Source organism: Saccopteryx leptura, chromosome 3, assembly GCF_036850995.1.
Source record: "Saccopteryx leptura isolate mSacLep1 chromosome 3, mSacLep1_pri_phased_curated, whole genome shotgun sequence".
NCBI lineage: Eukaryota > Metazoa > Chordata > Mammalia > Chiroptera > Emballonuridae > Saccopteryx > Saccopteryx leptura.
In genome coordinates, this window is record NC_089505.1 from 79459574 (window position 1) to 79478545 (window position 18972).

General features: G+C 46.2%; 1 protein-coding gene and 1 pseudogene across 1 annotated transcript; one reads left to right on the plus strand and one right to left on the minus strand.

Moving 5' to 3' along the window:
• Positions 1-3529: 3529 nt before the first annotated feature.
• On the plus strand, positions 3530-5375 carry LOC136399393 (leukocyte immunoglobulin-like receptor subfamily A member 5; annotated as a pseudogene).
• A 1823-nt stretch (positions 5376-7198) lies between these two features.
• Positions 7199-13424, minus strand: LOC136398232 (leukocyte immunoglobulin-like receptor subfamily B member 4). The gene is made up of 9 exons (XM_066372596.1): positions 13391-13424; positions 13186-13221; positions 12745-13020; positions 12296-12598; positions 11601-11651; positions 9579-9695; positions 8808-8860; positions 7424-7585; positions 7199-7343 (listed from the first exon to the last, which is right to left on the minus strand). The coding sequence occupies exons 1-9, from the start codon at positions 13422-13424 to the stop codon at positions 7200-7202; spliced, it is 1176 nt and encodes a 391-aa protein (XP_066228693.1). The 3' UTR covers position 7199.
• Between the last annotated feature and the right edge of the window lie 5548 nt (positions 13425-18972).

Genomic DNA, 18972 nt, shown 5'->3' on the forward strand with positions numbered 1-18972 from the left:
TAAAGAGAAGTGTTCTTGAACTTTGTGCTCCACTGGGTGCTGGGACCTCACGATGTCACCCCAGAGCATCTGTGAAGGTATCTTTGTCTGTGGATGGTTGCAAATGGTTGCCTCTGTGGGTGAGCATAGCTGGGGGTTCTGATCTCACCACCATCACGCTGGCCTTCATCACTGTCATCTTCCTTTGTGTTTCCCTAATGACTGGTGACGGTGTGTGTCTTCCCCTGGGCTCATTGTCTGTTGATAGAAACGTGTCTTCTTTGAAGAATATATGTTTGGTAGAAATGTCTTCTCAAGTCCTTTGACCATTTAAAAAGAAACTCTGTGTGTGTGTGTGTGTGTGTGTGTGTGTGTGTGTGTGTGTGTGTATGTGTGTTTGAGTTCCATGGGTGCTTTACATATTCGAGAGCAGATATTATCAGATACATAATTTGCAAATGTTTTCTCCAGTTTTGTATGTTTTTTTTTCACTTTCTTGAAATTGTTTTCTTTGACTCTTGTTCATTACTATTTTAATAAAGTGAAACACATCTATTTTTTAATTTATTTTGCTTTTGGTGCCATTTCTAATCAACAGTTCTCATGCAATAGAAACATTTACATGAAACCTGTATACTCTTATTGATCAAGGTCACCATGTTCAAGTTAATTTTCTAAATAAAATTTTAAAATTAAAAATAAATAAATAAATAAATAAATAAATAAATAAATGCTGGAGAAAAAGAAAACACCCCCCAGAAACATAAGGAAGTCAAAGCTCATGAAGATGACCTATTTTCTCCTGCGTTTCTCATTAGTTTATACTGATCAACTTGAGTTCACCTTGGCGCATGGTGTGTGCTACATGTCAAAAAATATTCTTTTTTCATTTCTTACATTTATTATTTGCCACCACTTGTCAAAGATGGCAAGTCTAATAGACGCTGTTTCTGTTTTATTTAAAGTCAGATGTCCAGTGAGTTCCCATCTGGGAATGGAGTCAGACAAGCCTGCCCTCAACACCCCCCTGCCCACCCACCACTGCTGCACACCGCTGTCTATCTAGGAGTCCTCAGTGCGGTCCAGCAGGGACCTGGCATTCTGTGTACTGTTAAGTCAGCACTCAAAACCTGTGTGACCCTAATCCACTACCTGATGGAGCTGAATCCCATTCTGTGCTATGACCCCCAGGTCCCTCATGGTGACCTCCACACCAACCCAGGTTGTGGGAATAAAATGGGACTGGAAACTGTGGTACACACATAAAAATTTCAGTTGCATGTTGGATGACACTGTGCAGGTGTTTCCTCTCCTGAGTCCAGTGTCCATCTCAGGCAGAGAGTCACTGTTGCTTAGACAGAGTGAGCCCAGTCAGGCAGGTGGGGATCATGTTTGGAGGCAGCCACATCGCCAGCGTGTGACACATTTGTCACAAACACATCAACAACCACTGTGTCGGAAGTTCAACGTCTAGTTCAGCTTGGGAAGTCACCACCACCCTCCTTCATGACAGCTTGCTACAGTCACGGTAGACGTCCTACCTGCCTCAGGTCATACGCGATAATCAGAGTCAGATGGGCTACAGTGCCCCAAGAGGTTTTTGGGGGTCAGAGGCTCACACCCGCTCCCCCAGGAAAAGTCACAGTGGAGGCTTTCTCTCTGTGCTGAGCTCTGTCAGCTTGTGAGAAGACTGAGGCTGGTAAAGAGAAGTGTTCTTGAACTTTGTGCTCCGCTGGATGCTGGGACCTCACGACGTCACCCCAGAGCATCTGTGAAGGTATCTTTGTCTGTGGATGGTGGTTAAATGTTAAAATGAAATCTTTTAATTTTTCTTTCGCAAAAAAACCCCATAGAAAACTGTAATAGCTTGTGGGTGACAATGTTGTCTTCAAATAGACACAAGACCATGACTTTAGTTTATTGGAATCCAGCAGTGTTAAGAACTTCTGTTCCTTGTAGACTCGAGCAAGGAAGTGCAGAGGATACCATATAGTGGGACTCCATGGGACAAGGTATTCATGATGCCAAAACCAGGCAATGGGCTGGTACTGAGATCATTGAAGGAATATGTACACATCTGTAAAATAAGAGCAGACACTAGAAAAACAAGAAAAGATTTTTAACCAACAAAGTACATTGACATGCAAATGTATGGTAATATTTCTAAGAGGTGCATTGCATTATAAATCATTGAAGAAATGTACAGTAGACCATAGGGTAGTGCCCATACACACACTGGATGGTTAAAGTTAAGATGGTAGAAAATTCCAGGGGTTGGCATGGATGTGACCCCCACCAGGACCCTCAGACTCAGGAAAAGGTTTGGAAATACAGTGGTCACCATAGCAAACTGCACAGCATATTTTTCACCAAATAGCACCCTCAGGAACCATGATTAGTGTCCCGTTCTGATGCTTAGAGTCAGACTGTCAGGGGCCAAGTCAGGATGAGAACCTGGGTCCTTCCCTCTCTGAGTAGGATTTCACCAGACAGAGAGATGAGAGCATGAAAAGCAGGTGAAATTACATACTGCTGACCATACTTCTGCAATCCTGGAGTCCTCCTGAACCCCCACCCTGGGGAATCCCACAACGAGGCCCAGGGCAGGGCCATCCCCTTGCTCTGTGTCCCCAGCTGTGGGAACCCAGAAGGGTGGCAGCCCCTGACTCACCACATCCTGTGCATCTCTGTCCTTCAGGCTCAGGGGCTCCTCCATCTGCAGAGCGGGAGCACTCCGAGCAGACACCATGCTGTCCCTCCTCTCCGCTCTTCTCTGCCTCGGTCAGTTGTGGACACGGGGAGGGGGCAGAAGAATGAGGGGAAAGGGTGGATCACATCCCTTGTTCCTGAGAAAACTCAGGCTCAAGAAGTTTGAGTTTTTCATTTCCTGTTGAAAGAGAATCAACTTGGACTTTTTGATGTGAATATCTGACAGGGACTCTCTTCCAGGGCTGAGTCTGGGCCAGAGGACCTGTGTGCAGACAGGTGAGTCCTCCCGAGGCTCCATGTCCCACCTCTCACTTCACCCCCTGGGGCTCAGGAGGGAGCACAGGGGTCCTGGGATGAGGTGATAGAACAGGAGGGTGTTGGGCTGAGCTGGGGAGTGAGGGAGGGAGGGTCTTTGTAATGGAGCCTCTGGTTTCCTTCCAGGGACCCTCCCCAAAACCACCATCTGGGCTGAGCCAGCCTCTGTGATCCCCTGGGGGAGTAATGTGACCATCTGGTGTCAGGGGACCCTGGAGGCCCAGGAGTTTCAATTGTATGCAGAAGACAAGAATATGTCCTTGGGCAGACAGAAACCAATGGATCCCGGGGACAAGGCCAGATTCTTCATGGAAAACATCTATGCAGGGAGATATTACTGTACCTACCTCAGCCCCACTGGGTGGTCAGAGCGCAGTGACCCCATGAAGATGGTGGTGACAGGTGAGGGGATACTCAGGAGTCCCAGCCTCAGGCTCTGCCCTCGGAAAGGGGGTCTGCTCTCAGGGGGTCTCCCCTCTCACAGACCAGCCCTGGGAGACAAGAGGGAGGGGTGAGCCCATCTAACATGCTGCCTCCTCTTCTCCTAGGATTCTACAGCAAACCCAGCCTCTCAGCCCTGCCCAGCCCTTTTGTGACCTCAGGTGGGAACGTGACCCATTTGACAGTTTTGTTCTGACTAAGGAAGGAGAACACAAACTGTCCTGGGCCCTGGACTCACATCATCATGGCAATAAGATGTTTCTGGCACTGTTTCCTGTGGACCTTATGAACCTCAGCCACAACCAGACTTTCCAGATGCTATGGACATTTCAACAAAACCCCCCATGAGTGGTCTCACCCCAGTGACCCCCTGGATCTTCTGGTCTCAGGTGAGGTGCTCCTGACCCCATCCTTCCTGAGCACTATCAGCTCAGGCTCCTGTCCCCAGGGCACATCAGAAGTTGAATGAACCTGACCTGTGGTGGTGCAGTGGATAAAGTGTCGACCTGGAAATGCTGAGGTCGCCGGTTCGAAATCCTGGGCTTGCCTGGTCAAGGCACATATGGGAGTTGAGGCTTCCAGCTCCTCCCCACCTTCTCTCTCTGTCTCTCTCTCTCTCCTTTCTCTCCCTTCCCCCTCTCTCCCTTTCTCTCTCCTCTCTAAAATAAATAAATAAAATTTAAAAAAAATTAAAAAAAAGAAGTTGAATGAAAGTCAGTGGGCTCTGAGTAATGGTCTCACAGCAGAGACCTACCCCTCAAATGATCCACCCATCCCTTTTCTCCCCTTCCCTTCCCCTGGGTTTTGAAGGTGACAGGTGGGCAGGGGGAGTGCCTCTAGGTGGACAAAGGTCAGATGTAAGAGAAGACTCGAGTGGTTTGGGGACTCCATGGTTACCCCCAGCCTCTCACCACACTTTTATCCTCATTCTCAGGATCCTATGGAGGTCTCAGGCCCCCACCCACAGGACCCATCTCCACAGCTGGTGAGTCACTGAGAACTCTGCTCAGAGGGAGCACAGACCACCCAGGGCTGTTCTGAGAGTCTATCAGGGGATCCAGTGTCCCCTAGACACTCATGGATGGACTGTGTCCCCGGGGGCTGGGAGTTGGTCAGAGATACTGATATCCACAGAGACCCCAGGGCTCTGAGACTGGCAGGATAATTTAGGAAGTGCCCCTCAAGAGCAGTCTCACCTTAGTGACCTTTGGAGGTATGGGGTTCAGGTGAGAGGACCTTGACTCCATTTTGAGCTCCACCAGCTCTCAGTGTTGCACACTGGAAGGTTTGGGCTAAGATGAAGGTGAGGATACTCAGAGGGAGGGTCAGCCAGAGCAGATCTGCTCTTTAGAGCTCTTCCTAAACCTGCCTACTCACACCAACTCACCTGTCAGCTCACTGCCAGTCCCCCACACCTCTGTCCCCTAAAAATATAAACTGCAAGGACCCTGTCAGCTTGCAATCTCCTCCAGAAAATACATTCTTGTCAAGAAGACAAAGGTGTCCTGGGTGGATGACCAGTGTCCTGGGGTGACACTTGCCTGCACTGACATATTGACCCCTTTGCCCACATTTTCTAGGCTCGCATCCCCAAGACTGCATGGTTAGGAACCTCATCCACATGGCTATGGCTGGACTGATCTTGGTGGCCCTTGGGGTGCTGCTATTTCAGGCTCGACACAGCCTGAAAAGGACCCACGTTGCAGCCAGGACGTGAGCACAGAGGGCACAATGCAGTGTTCAGGGAGGTGGAGCCTTGGAGCCCATGTGATAACCCAGGAGGTGGTGGGAGAAAGTCTGGACCATGTTCTGGGGAAACTGTCTTCTGAGACTGTGCAGTGGAGTAAACAGGGTTTGGGTGCAGGAACGTGACTGAAAGCACCCTGTATAGGACTCTTCCTCCATTAATTGTGTATCTTCTCTCTTAATCTTGTTTGTCTGTAATGACCCCCTTTCTCTTCCCACCCCTGTGACATGAGGGTCCATTGCACATGGCTGGTTTGGGTCCTCACATCTAAAACTTTATGTTCTTCTCCATTCATGTGCAATAAAATGTTCCTTAATTCTAATCACTATAGCACCAGATCGAAATTACTGAGTCTGCATCTCTTTAGTTCACAGGAGCTAACCTGGTCTCAATAACTGAACAGATGGACAAAATCAGACATGAGCCTGGGAAGGAGGAATCCACAGTGGTGTCCCTACTCTCTCTGGACCTCATGGTCCTTCCTGACTTCATCAGGAGTCACCTGCACTATTTCTCCAGAAATGTCATCACTTGGTGTTTGAAGGGACAGCCAGGTGGAGGGCTGACTCTAAAAATAATCATTTTTATGGAAGATATAATTTATAAAATTTTCCAGAGCCTGAATATGGATAAAATGAAATATTATTCAAGCAGGAGGAAGAAGGCTATCCTGCCATTTGGGACAAGATGAATGGACTTTTAGACCATTTTGTTAAGGGAGTCACATCACAGAGAGAAAGATAAATACTAAACGACCTCACATCCCTGTGGAAGTTATAAATGTGAAATATGTAGAAACAGTGAGTGGGATGGGGGTTAACCCCAGGGAGTGTGGGGAAAGGAGAGAGGTTGGTTAAAGAGTATCAACTCTCAGATATGAGCTTAACAGCATTCATTCCTTTCATGGATGATTTGTAGTCCATTGTGTACACATGCCAGGTCTTTCTTGTCTGGTCATCTGTGGATATAAAGATTCAATGCAATCTTTTTCTAAATTTTTGACATAACAGCTTAGGCCATTGATTTTTTATGGCTCTTAATTTTCTATTTATTTATTTACTTATTTATTTATTTGAGAGGCAGGGAGGCAGAGTGACAGCCTCCCACATGGGTCCCAACTGGTATCCACTTGGCAAGCCTCATATGGGACAATGCTTTGCCCATCTCCAACATTACTCCACTGCTTCTCAACCTAGCTATTTTTAGCACCAGAGGCCCAGGCCACAGAGCCATCCTTAACACCTGGGTCCAAATCCCTCTAATCCATCAAGCCGTGGCTGCAGGAAGGGGAAAGAAAGAGAAAAGATGAGGGGGAGGAGTGGAGAAACCAATGGTCACTTCTGTGTGCCCTGACCACAAATCAAACCTGGGATATCCACACACTGTGCTGATGCTCTACCACTATGACAACTGGCCAGGGCCATGGCTTTTTACTTTCTAATACATTCATTCATGGTTTTTAATCCACTCATTTCATATATCTGACATGTAATATTTACAATATCATTTTATTTTTATATATACTTTTATTTTTCTATTACAGTTGACATTCAATATTATTCTGTATTAGTTTTAGATGTTTAGCAAAATGGTTACAAAATCATGTACTTCTCAGAGTGGTCCCCCTGTTGCTTTGAGCACCAACCTGGCCCCATATATATATTATTAACACAGTGCTTGTGCTATACTCTACATCTCTGTGGCTATCCTATAACTATCAGTTTGTACTCAATCCCTTCACCTTTTTCACTCACCCCCCAACCCACATTATCATTTAATATAAAACATTCATGTCTGTTTTGGGTCACACATTAATTATTGAGAAGTCTGTTGCTTTATTTCCAAAGTGTAGGGATATTTGTTTTCTTTGAGTACAGCATCCGGTGATCCCCAGAGTGTCCTAGGAGATGCTAGGGGTCAATGTCAGGTCTCCAGGCAGCGAGGGTCATGCTGTCTGGGCTCCCTGCAGGCCTGTTTCCTGGAGTGTGGGGTCTGGGTCCTCCCTGGGCTAGTGGACGGCCAGAGCAGCATACACACTGGACTCATCTGGGGGCTCCTCTGACGGGGAGGAAGGGGATGTTGTCTCCTGTCTGAGAGGCCTGGGGTTCATCTGGATGTAGGTCACATCCTGGGGGGCGTCAGGTGCATTAGTCTGGAGCAGGGGGAGAATGAGGGGGATGGAAGGTGGTTGGAATTGGAGAAGTCTGGGCATTTGGAAAGCATGAGACTCACCTGACTGTCCATCTGCCTGTCCCCTTCTGCTTGTCTGTCCTTCCTGTCCACCAACCCTCCTGACAGGGCAGCAGAGGTGGCCATTCCCTGCCTGAGTCTTGATCTTGAGAGGGTCACCTGGGCATATGTCACTCCCTGGGGGTCTTCATTGTGCCTGTTCTGCTGCAGAGACAGTGAGACAGAGACAGTGTCCCCTGGTTCCACTGGTGACACCCTCCAGTCAATCATCCACCTGTTGTCAGAGTGATGATGTTAAACTTTAAATCAGATTAGGTCACTCTCCTGATGGAGCCTGCAGGGACTTCCTAGGCCTTTTGGCATCTGGATGCTTCTACAGTCCTGACTCTTATCCTAACATGCTGTCTCTTGGTCGTTTGTTTCCACCCACAGGGCCCATCCCGCTGAAGAAGCAGTTCCTAACTCAGAACCTTTACACCTGCTATTTTCTCCATCTCTCTCTTCCCCTGTGCACCTCACACCGTATCCCCTGCTCCTGCTTTTTTTTTTTCTTTTGTATTTTTCTGAAGCTGGAAACGGGGAGAGACAGTCAGACAGAGTCCCACATGCGCCCGACCGGGATCCACCTGGCACGCCCACCAGGGGGCGACACTCTGCCCACCAGGGGGCGATGCTCTGCCCCTCCGAGGTGTCGCTCTGTTGCGACCAGAGCCACTCTAGCACCTGGGGCAGAGGCCAAGGAGCCATCCCCAGCGCCCGGGCCATCCTTGCTCCAATGGAGCCTCGGCTGCGGGAGGGGAAGAGAGAGACAGAGAGGAAGGAGAGAGGGGGAGGGGTGGAGAGGCAGATGGGCGCCTCTCCTGTGTGCCCTGGCCGGGAATTGAACCCGGAATTTCTGCACGCCAGGCCGACACTCTACCACTGAGCCAACCGGCCAGGGCCCCTGCTCCTGCTTTATATTTCTCACTGCACTTTGCTCTCTAGGACACTGTCCCCTTGTTTGCACACTGTCTCCCTCCCCCACAGGTGACCTGGAGGAGTGTGGAGACCGTGTTGCTCAGGGCTGCACTGTGGCCCCTAAATGGAGCCAATAGTGAGCTCCCCTCACATCTGCTGGTGAAAGAATGAAGGGGACCCTTGGAACCTGTGGGTGATTCACTGATTCATGCCTCCTCCTGAGACCTAAGGCTGCAAAAGGTCAGACTGAGGATCAGGACCCAGCAAAGGGGACCTTATAGGAGGGGCTATGATGTCACAAAGAAACCACAAGAAGTGAGTCACACAGGATGACCTGGGTGCCCAGAAGGAGAGGTCAGTGTGGGACGCTCCTGTGAACCAGGTGAGGTGAGGACAGGGAAGTGTCCATTGGATTTAAACTGGGCAACAGGAAGGCCCTTGGTGGCCTGGACAGGAGCAGTGGTCTCACCTGAGGGTCCAGCTCCATGCCCTCCTCAGGCTGTGGGTCCTTCATGGCAGCATCTGCTGGGGCAGAATGGGGGTGTCTCCTGACAGGGTCCCCAAGATCTCAGGGTTGAAGACCCCACCAGCTCTCAGATGGGCCAGTAACCCAGGGGTGAGGGAATTGTCCAATCACTCAGTGTGGACCTCAGTCCCCTGACCCCCACACCCTCCCTACCTAACCCCTCCCCCATCATGGACTGAAGTTCTCATGCTCCCCTCCCTCAGGCCGCTGCCTCCTCCTGTGTCAGAGGGGCTCTTTCCCGCTTCTGAAGCTGGGCTGGAGCTGGGGGAGGAGACAGGAATGTTAGGGACAGAGCGGGGCCACAGGCAGGGGGATTATTGAGACAGGAATTACCTGAGAAGCAGACCTCTGTTTTGGGGCTCCTGGTTTGGTGCCCCCGTAAGTTAGACATGAGCCTCTCTCTGGGATGGTCGGGAGGGACCGTCTCAGTCCAGGGATTGTAGGACTCCCCCCACCGAATGTGATTTCACAGAAAAAAAGAAACCTTAACACACACGGTGTGTATGTTTCTTATTTCATGAGGTTGAAAATGAAGACAGATCACCTGACACTTGTACATCTGTGCTGACATTGAGGGTTTTATTCTAGATTTTCTGAATTGAGATTCTGAAGAATTTCTTTTCTAAGCTCACCTTCTCAAACTATTAGGTTTCCTTGTGCCTGGTGCCTTATGTGACCTCCTGTGTGACCCAGGTCACCCTGTCCCCTACTCACCTGACTTCCTGCCTTTGCTCTGACAGTGATGTCGGAAGAGGAAAAAGAGGAGCAGGGACAGCAGCAGGATGAGAGTCACCGAGACCCCAATCAGGACGACCAGGTACAATGGGAGACCTTGCATACAAGTCATGCCATGAATGAGCCAGTAATGACATTTAATGAGCACCTACTGTGTGTGAGGCACTTGCTGGGTTCTGTCATCCAACTCCTCTTCCCCTCCCCATATCCCCACAGTCAGGCACAGGTTTGCTGACCCCCCCCCCCATTGCACTGAGGCTCAGAGAGGTTCACCACCTGCCCCAGGTGACCCAGCCTCGATGGGGCAGGACTGGGCCTGGAACCCGGGACTGTGGGCTCCCTGTGCTGTCCTCATGCTGCCCCCCAGGTGGACACTAGCTTCGTGCTCTGAGCTCCTCATCTGCAGGGGCCATTCCATGTTCTATCAGGAGCTGAGATAGTTTGTTATGACCCATCCCTAGCACAGCAGGGACACGGGAGGGACAAGGGATCTAGGATGAACTCTGCATCTGTCCTGGGATCTGTCTCCACCCTGCAAAGCCCTGATGTCCACTTTGAATGGTTGAACGGCAGTGTGAGAGCTGCCCTCCTGAGCTCTCTGACCCCTTATGTCACCTGACTTCACAGCAGCCTGTGAGCAGGATGGGACCAGGGATGAACAGACAAGAACCTGACACTCAGAGGAGAGAAGGGACAACCTGGCCTCAGAACAGGAGCAGAAGAGCCAGGAACTGACTCAGGTATGATACCTGACCCCTCTCTCCTCTGAGCTGAGGGAAAGGGACTGTTCTATCTGTCCCTCCCTGTACAGTATCACCGTCACTGCTACAGAGGAGACATTCTCCATAACATCACATCCTGGGGGCTTCCCTTTGGGGCCCCCTTTCCCAGGAGCTCAGAGCCAGAACTGAAAGAAAATCTGAGCTCTGGGCCACAATTATCTCCTTTTACACTCGGGGATACTGAGGCCACACAGGGGAAGGTGTGTCCATGTCAGCGTCCCAACAGGTTCCTGACCGTCCACATGACGCAGCCCCTGTCCCCCACTGACACACCCACCACCTCCTATAGAGACCCTCAGTTACCCCTTTGCAAGCCTGACTCTGGGGACAAGTGACTTATCATCAGAGCCTCCTGGAGATCAGAATGGGGGTGAAATGTGGAGGCTGCCATTCTGCTACATGAGTCTTGTTGCTCTTCCATATGACTGGGCCCCGACATCTTCCTCTGCCATGACCATCGTACCTGTCACTTGAGAGCCTCAGAGCCCTGGAGCCCTGTGGTCCCACCTTCTACCCATCGTCTATTCAGAGAGATATTGCTGTGCTGAGTCTCTGGGAGCAGGAGGTCATCTGAGAGACAGAGAATTACCCTGGAAGGGTCTGTGCTCCCCCTGAACCCCTAGCTGCCAGTGACTAACAAGAGTAGATGGGCCCTTTAGAGGGTGGTGCCTTAGTGGGTTCTAAAAATGAGGACAGGAATGGAGTTGAAGTGTGGAGCTGACCCTGGAATCTCGACTTTATTTAAACTCTTCTTCTGCATCTTTCCTTAGCCCCCCAAACCTTCCTACTATGCACCTGACAGCTTTCAGACACAGGTGAGTTGGTGTGAGTAGGCAGGTGTAGGAAGAGCTCTAAGAAGCAGATCTGCTCCGGCTGACCCCCCTCTGAGACTCCTCGCCCCTAGCTTAACCCAGACCTTCCAGTGTGCAACACCATGAGCTGACTGAGCTCAAAATAAACAGAGTCAAGATCCTCTCACCTGAACTCCATACCACTAAGGGTCACTAAGGTAAGAGTATTCTTGGGGGCACTTCCTAAATTATCTTACCAGTCGTAGAGCCCTGAGAGTCCTGTGGATCTCAGTATCTCTCCCTGACTCTCTGCCCCTGGGACTCAGCCCATCCTTGAGTGTCTGGGGGACACTGGATCCCCTGATAGACCTTCTGAACTGCCCTGGGCTGGTTTGTGTTCCCTCTGAGCAGAGTTCTCAGTGACTCACCAGATGTGGAGATGGGCCTTGTGGGTGGGGGGCTGCAGCCTCCAGAGGGTCCTGGGAATAAAGGTAAAATAATGGAGAAAGGCTGGGGGTAACCCTGGAGTCCCTAGATCACTACAGGGTTTTACTACATTGACCCTGTGTCACCCCGAAGACACCTCCCTCTCCACCTGCCACTGTCAAAACCCCAGGGAGGGGGAGGGGTGAGAAATGATAGATGGATCTTAGGAGTAGATCTCTGCTGTGAGGCCATGACTCAGAGCCCCCTGACTCTCATCTAACTTATTTTCTTTTTCAGAAATAGATAGAGAGAGTCAGAGAGAGGGATAGATAGAGATAGACAGACAGGAATGGAAAGAAATAAGAAGCATCAATCATCAGTTTTTCATTGCAACACCTTAGTTGTTCATCGATTGCTTTCTCATATGTGCCTTGACCACAGGCCTTCAGCAGACCAAGTAATCCCTTGCTCGAGCCAGCGACCTTGGGTCCAAGCTGGTGACCTATTTCCTCAAGCCAGATGAATCTGTGCTCAAGCTGGCGACCTCGGGGTCTCGAATCTGGGTCCTGCACATCCCAGTCCAATGCTCTATCCACTTTGCAACCACCTGGTAAGGTTCATCTAACTTCTGATGTGCCTTGGGGACAGGAGTCTGAGCTGACAGTGCTCAGAAAGGATGGGGTTGAGGGAACCTCACCTGAGACCAGAAGATCCAGGGGGTCACTGGGGTGAGACCACTCATGGGGGGTTTTGTTAAAATATCCATAGCATCTGAAAGTCTGGTTGTGGCTGAGGTTCATAAGGTCCACAGGAAACAGCGCCCGAAACATCTTATTGTCATGCTGATGTGAGTCCAGGGTCCAGGACAGTTTGTGTTCTCCTTCCTTAGTCAGAACAAAACTGTCAAATGCCTGTACGGAGCCACACTGGAGGGTCACGTTCCCACCTGAGGTCACAAAAGGGCTGGGCAGGGCTGAGAGGCTGGGTTTGCTGTGGATTCCTAGGAGAAGAGGAGGCAGCATGTTAGATGGGCTCACCCCTCCCTCTTGTCTCCCAGGGATGGGCTGTGAGAGGGGAGACCCCCTGAGAGCAGACCCGCTTTCCGAGGGCAGAGCCTGAGACTGGGACTCCTGAGTGTTTCCTTACCTGTCACCACCATCTTCATGGGGTCACTGCGCTTTGAACACCCAGTGGGGCTGAAATAGGTGCAGTAATATCTCTCTGAATAGATGTTTTCCATGAAGAATCTGGCCTTGTCCCCGGGATCCATTGGTTTCTGTCTGTCCAAGGACATATTCATGTCTTCTGCATACAATTGAAACTCCTGGGCTTCCAGGGTCCCCTGACACCAGATGGTCACATTACTCCCCCAGGGGATCACAGAGGCTGGCTCAGCCCAGATGGTGGGTTTGGGGAGGGTCCCTGGAAGGAAACCAGAGGCTGCATTACAAAGACCCTCCCTCCCTCATTCCCCAGCTCAGCCCAACACCCTCCTGTTCTATCACCTCATCCCAGGACCCCTGTGCTCCCTCCTGAGCCCCAGGAGGTGAAGTAAGAGGTGGGACATGGAGCCTCGGGAAGACTCACCTGTCTGCACACAGGTCCTCTGGCCCAGACTCAGCCCTGGAAGAGAGTCCCTGTCAGATATTCGCACCAAAAAGTCCAAGTTGATTCCCTTTCAACAGTAAATGAAAAACTTAAACTTCTTGAGCCTGAGGTTTCTCAGAAAAAAGGAATGTGAGCCGCCCTTTCCCCTCATTCTTCTGCTCCCTCCCCCGTGTCCACAACTGACCGAGGCAGAGAAGAGCGGAGAGGAGGGACAGCATGGTGTCTGCTCGGAGTGCTCCCGCTCTGCAGATGGAGGAGCCCCTGGGCCTGAAGGACAGAGACGCACAGGATGTGGTGAGTCAGGAGCTGCCACCCTTCCGGGTTCCCACAGCTGTGGACACACACCAAGGGTACAGCCCCTTTCTTGGTCTTTCTCTGTGTTTTTTCATGATGAGGGCTCAGAAGGAGTTCAGGTTCTCTGGAGACACTCAGCCCAGATATAGGTCTCCTCTGACTCCAATGTTATCTTTGAAATGTTCCGCAGGACATTCTGGTTGGTCTGACCTCCTGATCAGGAAGGGCAGGGCACAGGGTCTCATTCTGAGTGGATCCGCCATAGGCCTGCTCTTAATCAGACTCAATACTTATTTTCTTAACCTTACACAAACAAAATTTTCTTTTTGTCTTTGACTCATCCTCTTACAAATATTTTCTGATCACCTACTAGTTGACCCCCATTTGTGACAGACATCAGAAATGCACCTGTGATCCAGGGAACCCATTTCCTGTATTTTGAAAATTGTTCTTAGCAGAATATGAACATTCTAGGGTTAATGTTTCCATTACATTACTTACAAGGGAGAAAGAGAAAACATGCAATCATCTTTAGCCATGACTAGACTCTGGTTTAAGGAATGGCTGAGGAGGTGTAATCCTTAGAGACGGGAGTGAAAATATTCTTGTGAGGAAAGAATGTTCTAGAGAACCCTAGAGACTAAGAGGCTCCTTGGACAGAAGCAAGAGAGGGTGAAGAGGTGCCTTGTCACGGAGTGCTCTCTATCATGTAAGAATGCTGGATTGTATTTATAAGGCAAAATGAATGAATAGGAATGAACTGCTATCGTCAGACTGAGTTATGAAAATTATGTGTGCCATGTGTTACAAATGAGCTAGAGAAATACAACCTATGTCAATAAAATATTATATCAACAGTAATTAAATTTCAATTCTTATGTTTCCATCAATGGTACATGAATGACTTACATAGACTTATCACGCCATCCTACAAAGCAATAGTCAGAGACACATGTGGAGAAGAGAAATGAGAAGGAATCTCAGTAATACTTCTAGTCCTCTGCTGTTAGTGGGGGGCTTGGGAAAGAATTTGCTAGTTCTACACAGCTCTGGAAAACAGATATGAAGGGCAAGAAAATGGTCAGTAACAGTTGGTGTGAGTGTGTGAATGTGTGAGTTAGGATGTGCTCATGGTGTAACTGCACCGGTATGATTGAATGAAATAATCAAGTGAGTGAGGTTAGAGGGTCACACCTATTTGAGCATGAACAGCCTTCAGTTCAGAAAGAAGAGTGTAGTTTATCCAAAATACTGTGAGGACCATGAAAGAATTTTGAGCTGAAATGGAGAAATTCTACAATGAAATTGGAAAGACAGATGAGAAGGATGAACTGCAGAAGGAAGATGAACTGCAAAACTCAGAAAAATGATGGACATGAGTGCTGCCTTGGTGGGTGTGAAGGGCAACCTCCCCTCACTGTCTACATTGACTGCAGACACCAAATTGCCCTGAGAGACAGTGATCCAAGTGGTTGAGTTACAAACGAGTCTGGCAGGTCTGTGCAATTCACTCTGCTCCTGTAGGAAAACTCAGCTCTCCCTCCTGGCCCTGGAACACAGGTTCTACTTCACACAGTTTCCACCTGATTCTTTCTTTGAGCAACTGGAGCTTCTGGAGCTTTCTCTATTTCCTTGGGGTCACTCATTTGAATCATTTCTGCCTCTTCGGAGCAGTCATGATCTGGGTATCACCCTCTTTAAACTGTGGTGACTTCAGGATTCAGAAGTCAGGATTTGTGAATGTTTTTCTGTCAGAAATCTGTAAAACACACACACTTTAAATATCATGGTGGCTCTACCACATCCTGAATGGTAGAAGGACACTTGAGCACCTACTTCCTCTCTTGGTCACACTTCCCTCATTTGTAGCACAGTGATGACAACCCTGTCCTTCAAATGTGTTGAGAATTCACCCTACATGAGACATGGAGGAAAGGATACCAGCCATTCAGAATTAGATGGAGATGTTGGAACTTTAAATCATTGAAAAGCAGAGATACCTCATCCACTGGAGCAGAAGGAAGAATTAATCCAGACACAGACCATTCTTGTAGAGTCACCCGAATCATGACAGAGACTACTGCAGTACAGTGGAAAGATCATGGTCTTTCCACCACATGGTGCTGGACCAATTGAGTGAGTCACTGGAATCAAAAGATATTTCATGCCTGTTTCACACCATTAACAATAATCAGTGTCAGATAGACTACAGATCAAAATGTGAAGAGTAAACAATTACTTTTTCTTTTGCAAAAAATATCTTTATAGCTTTGTGGAAGCAAAGTTTATCTTAAGGATAACAAGCATGAACTTAGTGTAGAAACTGGCAAACTGAAATCCAGTAACTGTTCCCATGGACAACATAAAAGGGTGAAAAAAATATCACATAATGGGACACAGTGGGAAATGACATCTGCAAATCCAAAATAGGGCAAGAGGCTTGGATTGAAAACATTTAAAAAATATATTCAAATTTGTAAGATGACACTAGACAATAAGTGATGGGTATACAACATAATCAACTGTCCATATGATGTAGAGATGTTTTATCTAAATCTATGTACTCTAGTTGACCAATGTCACCATGTCACATTTAATTGTCTAAATAAAGATAAAGTAATAAAAAAACGAGCAATTACTTTAACATGCAACTTGCAAACATTGATATTCCATGCATGATTATCATTGTAATGTCCCTCAGCTCTATAATTGACCTGAAAGTGGACATTACCTCCACAGCATGGTACCAACACATTCTCAGAATGGCTAAAAAAATAAAGGTTGAAGCACCAAGGGTTAACACAGATGTGGATTCTACTGTGACCCTCAGACATGGGTGGTGGGAGTAAAAATGATGTGGCCACTCTTAGAAAGGGCTTACTGGCATCTTGTAAACATGAGCAATCCTTAAACAGCATTGATACCCAATTTCCCCAGCATCATTTGCTAAAAAGAGTATCCTTTCTTCCTTGATTTGTCTGCACCATTGACAAAACTCAGTTGAATGTATTTGTGCAGGATAAATTCAGATCTGTATCTTATTCCATTAATCTATGTGTCTATTCTTTGGTTAATCCCCAAATCCCCTTTACTATAGGATCCTTATGGTAAGATTTGAAATGTGATCACATGAGTCCTTCTTGCCCACTATGTTTTCCTCAGAAATTTTAGAATATATAAATTATAGAATCAGTTTCTCAGTATTTAATATGTAAACATGAAATACTTCAACTGTGTGAAGTTTTTGAAAATGTCTCTGAAATGGTAATTACTCTAGCAAGTGGGAGTTGAGTGGCTGGCTTTCTGTCCTGGGAATATCAGGTATATTTGAGCATTCTTGTTTCTGAGGTTTATACTTTATCCTACTCAGCAGAGTTTTATATCCTTCTTAACAGGACACAGATTGTGACACAGAAATATTTCAACTTTTTATGCTATGACTGATTCTCTTAATGTGTTTCAGATAATTCAAAAAAGAATCACCCTCAGCCACTTACGCATGCTTTTCTGTGACTACAGTAATAAGTGTGTGAGAGAAAAAATCTCAACTCCTCAACAAAGTTAATTTATCTTGTTATTTTCTTCAGCTCAATTACTACATTACTTTTATAGGATGGTGTCCTTGAACCTAAAATAAACTATATGGTTCTGTTATTTCTTGTAAAACAAGCTCTAGTTTGTTTTGTTGAATGTGTTCTTGGTGCTCAACACAGCAAGTGGATAAAATTTCCATATAAAATTAAAATATACTTGTAGTGAATGTAAACACTTTAAAAATATAAATCTATAAAATATATGTATTGATAATATATAATCATATTAATATGCACATTTCAAAACAACTAGAATATTATTGACTGTATTCCCTGTGCTCTAATTACATCTCCTTTTACACCAGAAACTACTATAATATTGTATTTAAAGTGTAATTGAAAAATACATTATTATATATACTTTTTACAGGAAACCCAGTTCAGAATGAAAAGCACACACAGACTAAAAGTAAAGGGATGAAAATGGTAAGGAATAAAAGCTCGGAGAGAAATATTTATATCTGACAAAATAGACTTTAAAACAAAGAGACATGGAAGGACACTACATAATCATACATGGGTCAAACCAAAAACAGGGCATAACTCTTGTAAATTTTTAAGCACCTATACATCTATAGCAAATCTTAATCGACTCAAAGATAGAGATTGACAGCAATACAGTCATAGTAGAATATTTTAACACCCCATCAACTTCAATGGATAGGTCATCCAGACAGAAAATCAACAAGAAAATGGCACCTTAAATGACATATTAGAGCAGATGGATTTAATTGAAATCTTTAAAGAATATTTTAACCAAAAACAATAAAATATACAATCTTTTCAAGTGTACATGAAACATTTTCTGAGATCAACCACATTAGAACACAAAACAAATCTTAATAAAGTCAAGAAGATTAAAATTACATAAATAGTCTTCTCTGGACAGAATGGTGTGAAAATACTAATCAATCACAAAAACAAAAAGGAAAAAGTGCACAAATACATGGAGGCTAAACAACATGCTATTAAACAAAATATGGGCTAACAATAAGATCAAGAAACAGATCAAAAGATATCTTGAATAAATTAAAATGAGAACACAACCACCCAAAGTTGATGGGCACAACCAAAACAGTTCTAAGAAAGAAATTTATAGCATTACAGGCTAATTCTACTAACAAGGAGAATTTCAAATGAACACTCTAACCTTATACTTAAAGGAAATTAGAACAAAGTCTAAAGTGAATAGACAGAAGGAAATAACAAAGATTAGAGCAGAAATAGATGAAATAGAGATTAAAAAAATAAAATAATACAAAAGATCAATGAAATCAAGAGTTAGTTCTTTGAAAAAATAAAAGACACTGACAAATGTTTAATCAGACTCATCAAGAAAAAAAGAGAGAGGACCTAATTAAATAAAATCAGAAATGAAAGAGGAGATATAACAACTGACATCAGACAAATACAAAGCAGAGTAAGAAAATATATGCACAATTATGCCAACAAAGTGGACAATCTAGATGAAATGGATAAATTTCTAGAAACATACAATCTTCCAACACCCCATCAGGAAGAATCAGAGAATCTGAATACAAGCTTACAACCAGTGAAATTGAAACAGTAACAATAACAACAAAATTTTCAAAAAACAGAAGTACTGAGTCAGATGGCTTTCCAGGTATACTTTACCAAATCACTGGAGAACAATTTTTTTTTGGTTTTCTGTTGAATGTGGTTTTAGAGCTTTTTCTATATATTTCTGCATCTCTGATTTCAAATCTGAAATCCATTTTTTGTTGCATGCTCTAGCTTTTATGCAATTTTAATTTCTTCTTGTTAAAGTTAATGGCATGCATTTGTTTTTAAATTAGAGTTAAAGGGCAATGATTGAACATAACCACAAGGCAATTAATGTTTTACAAAATCACTTTTA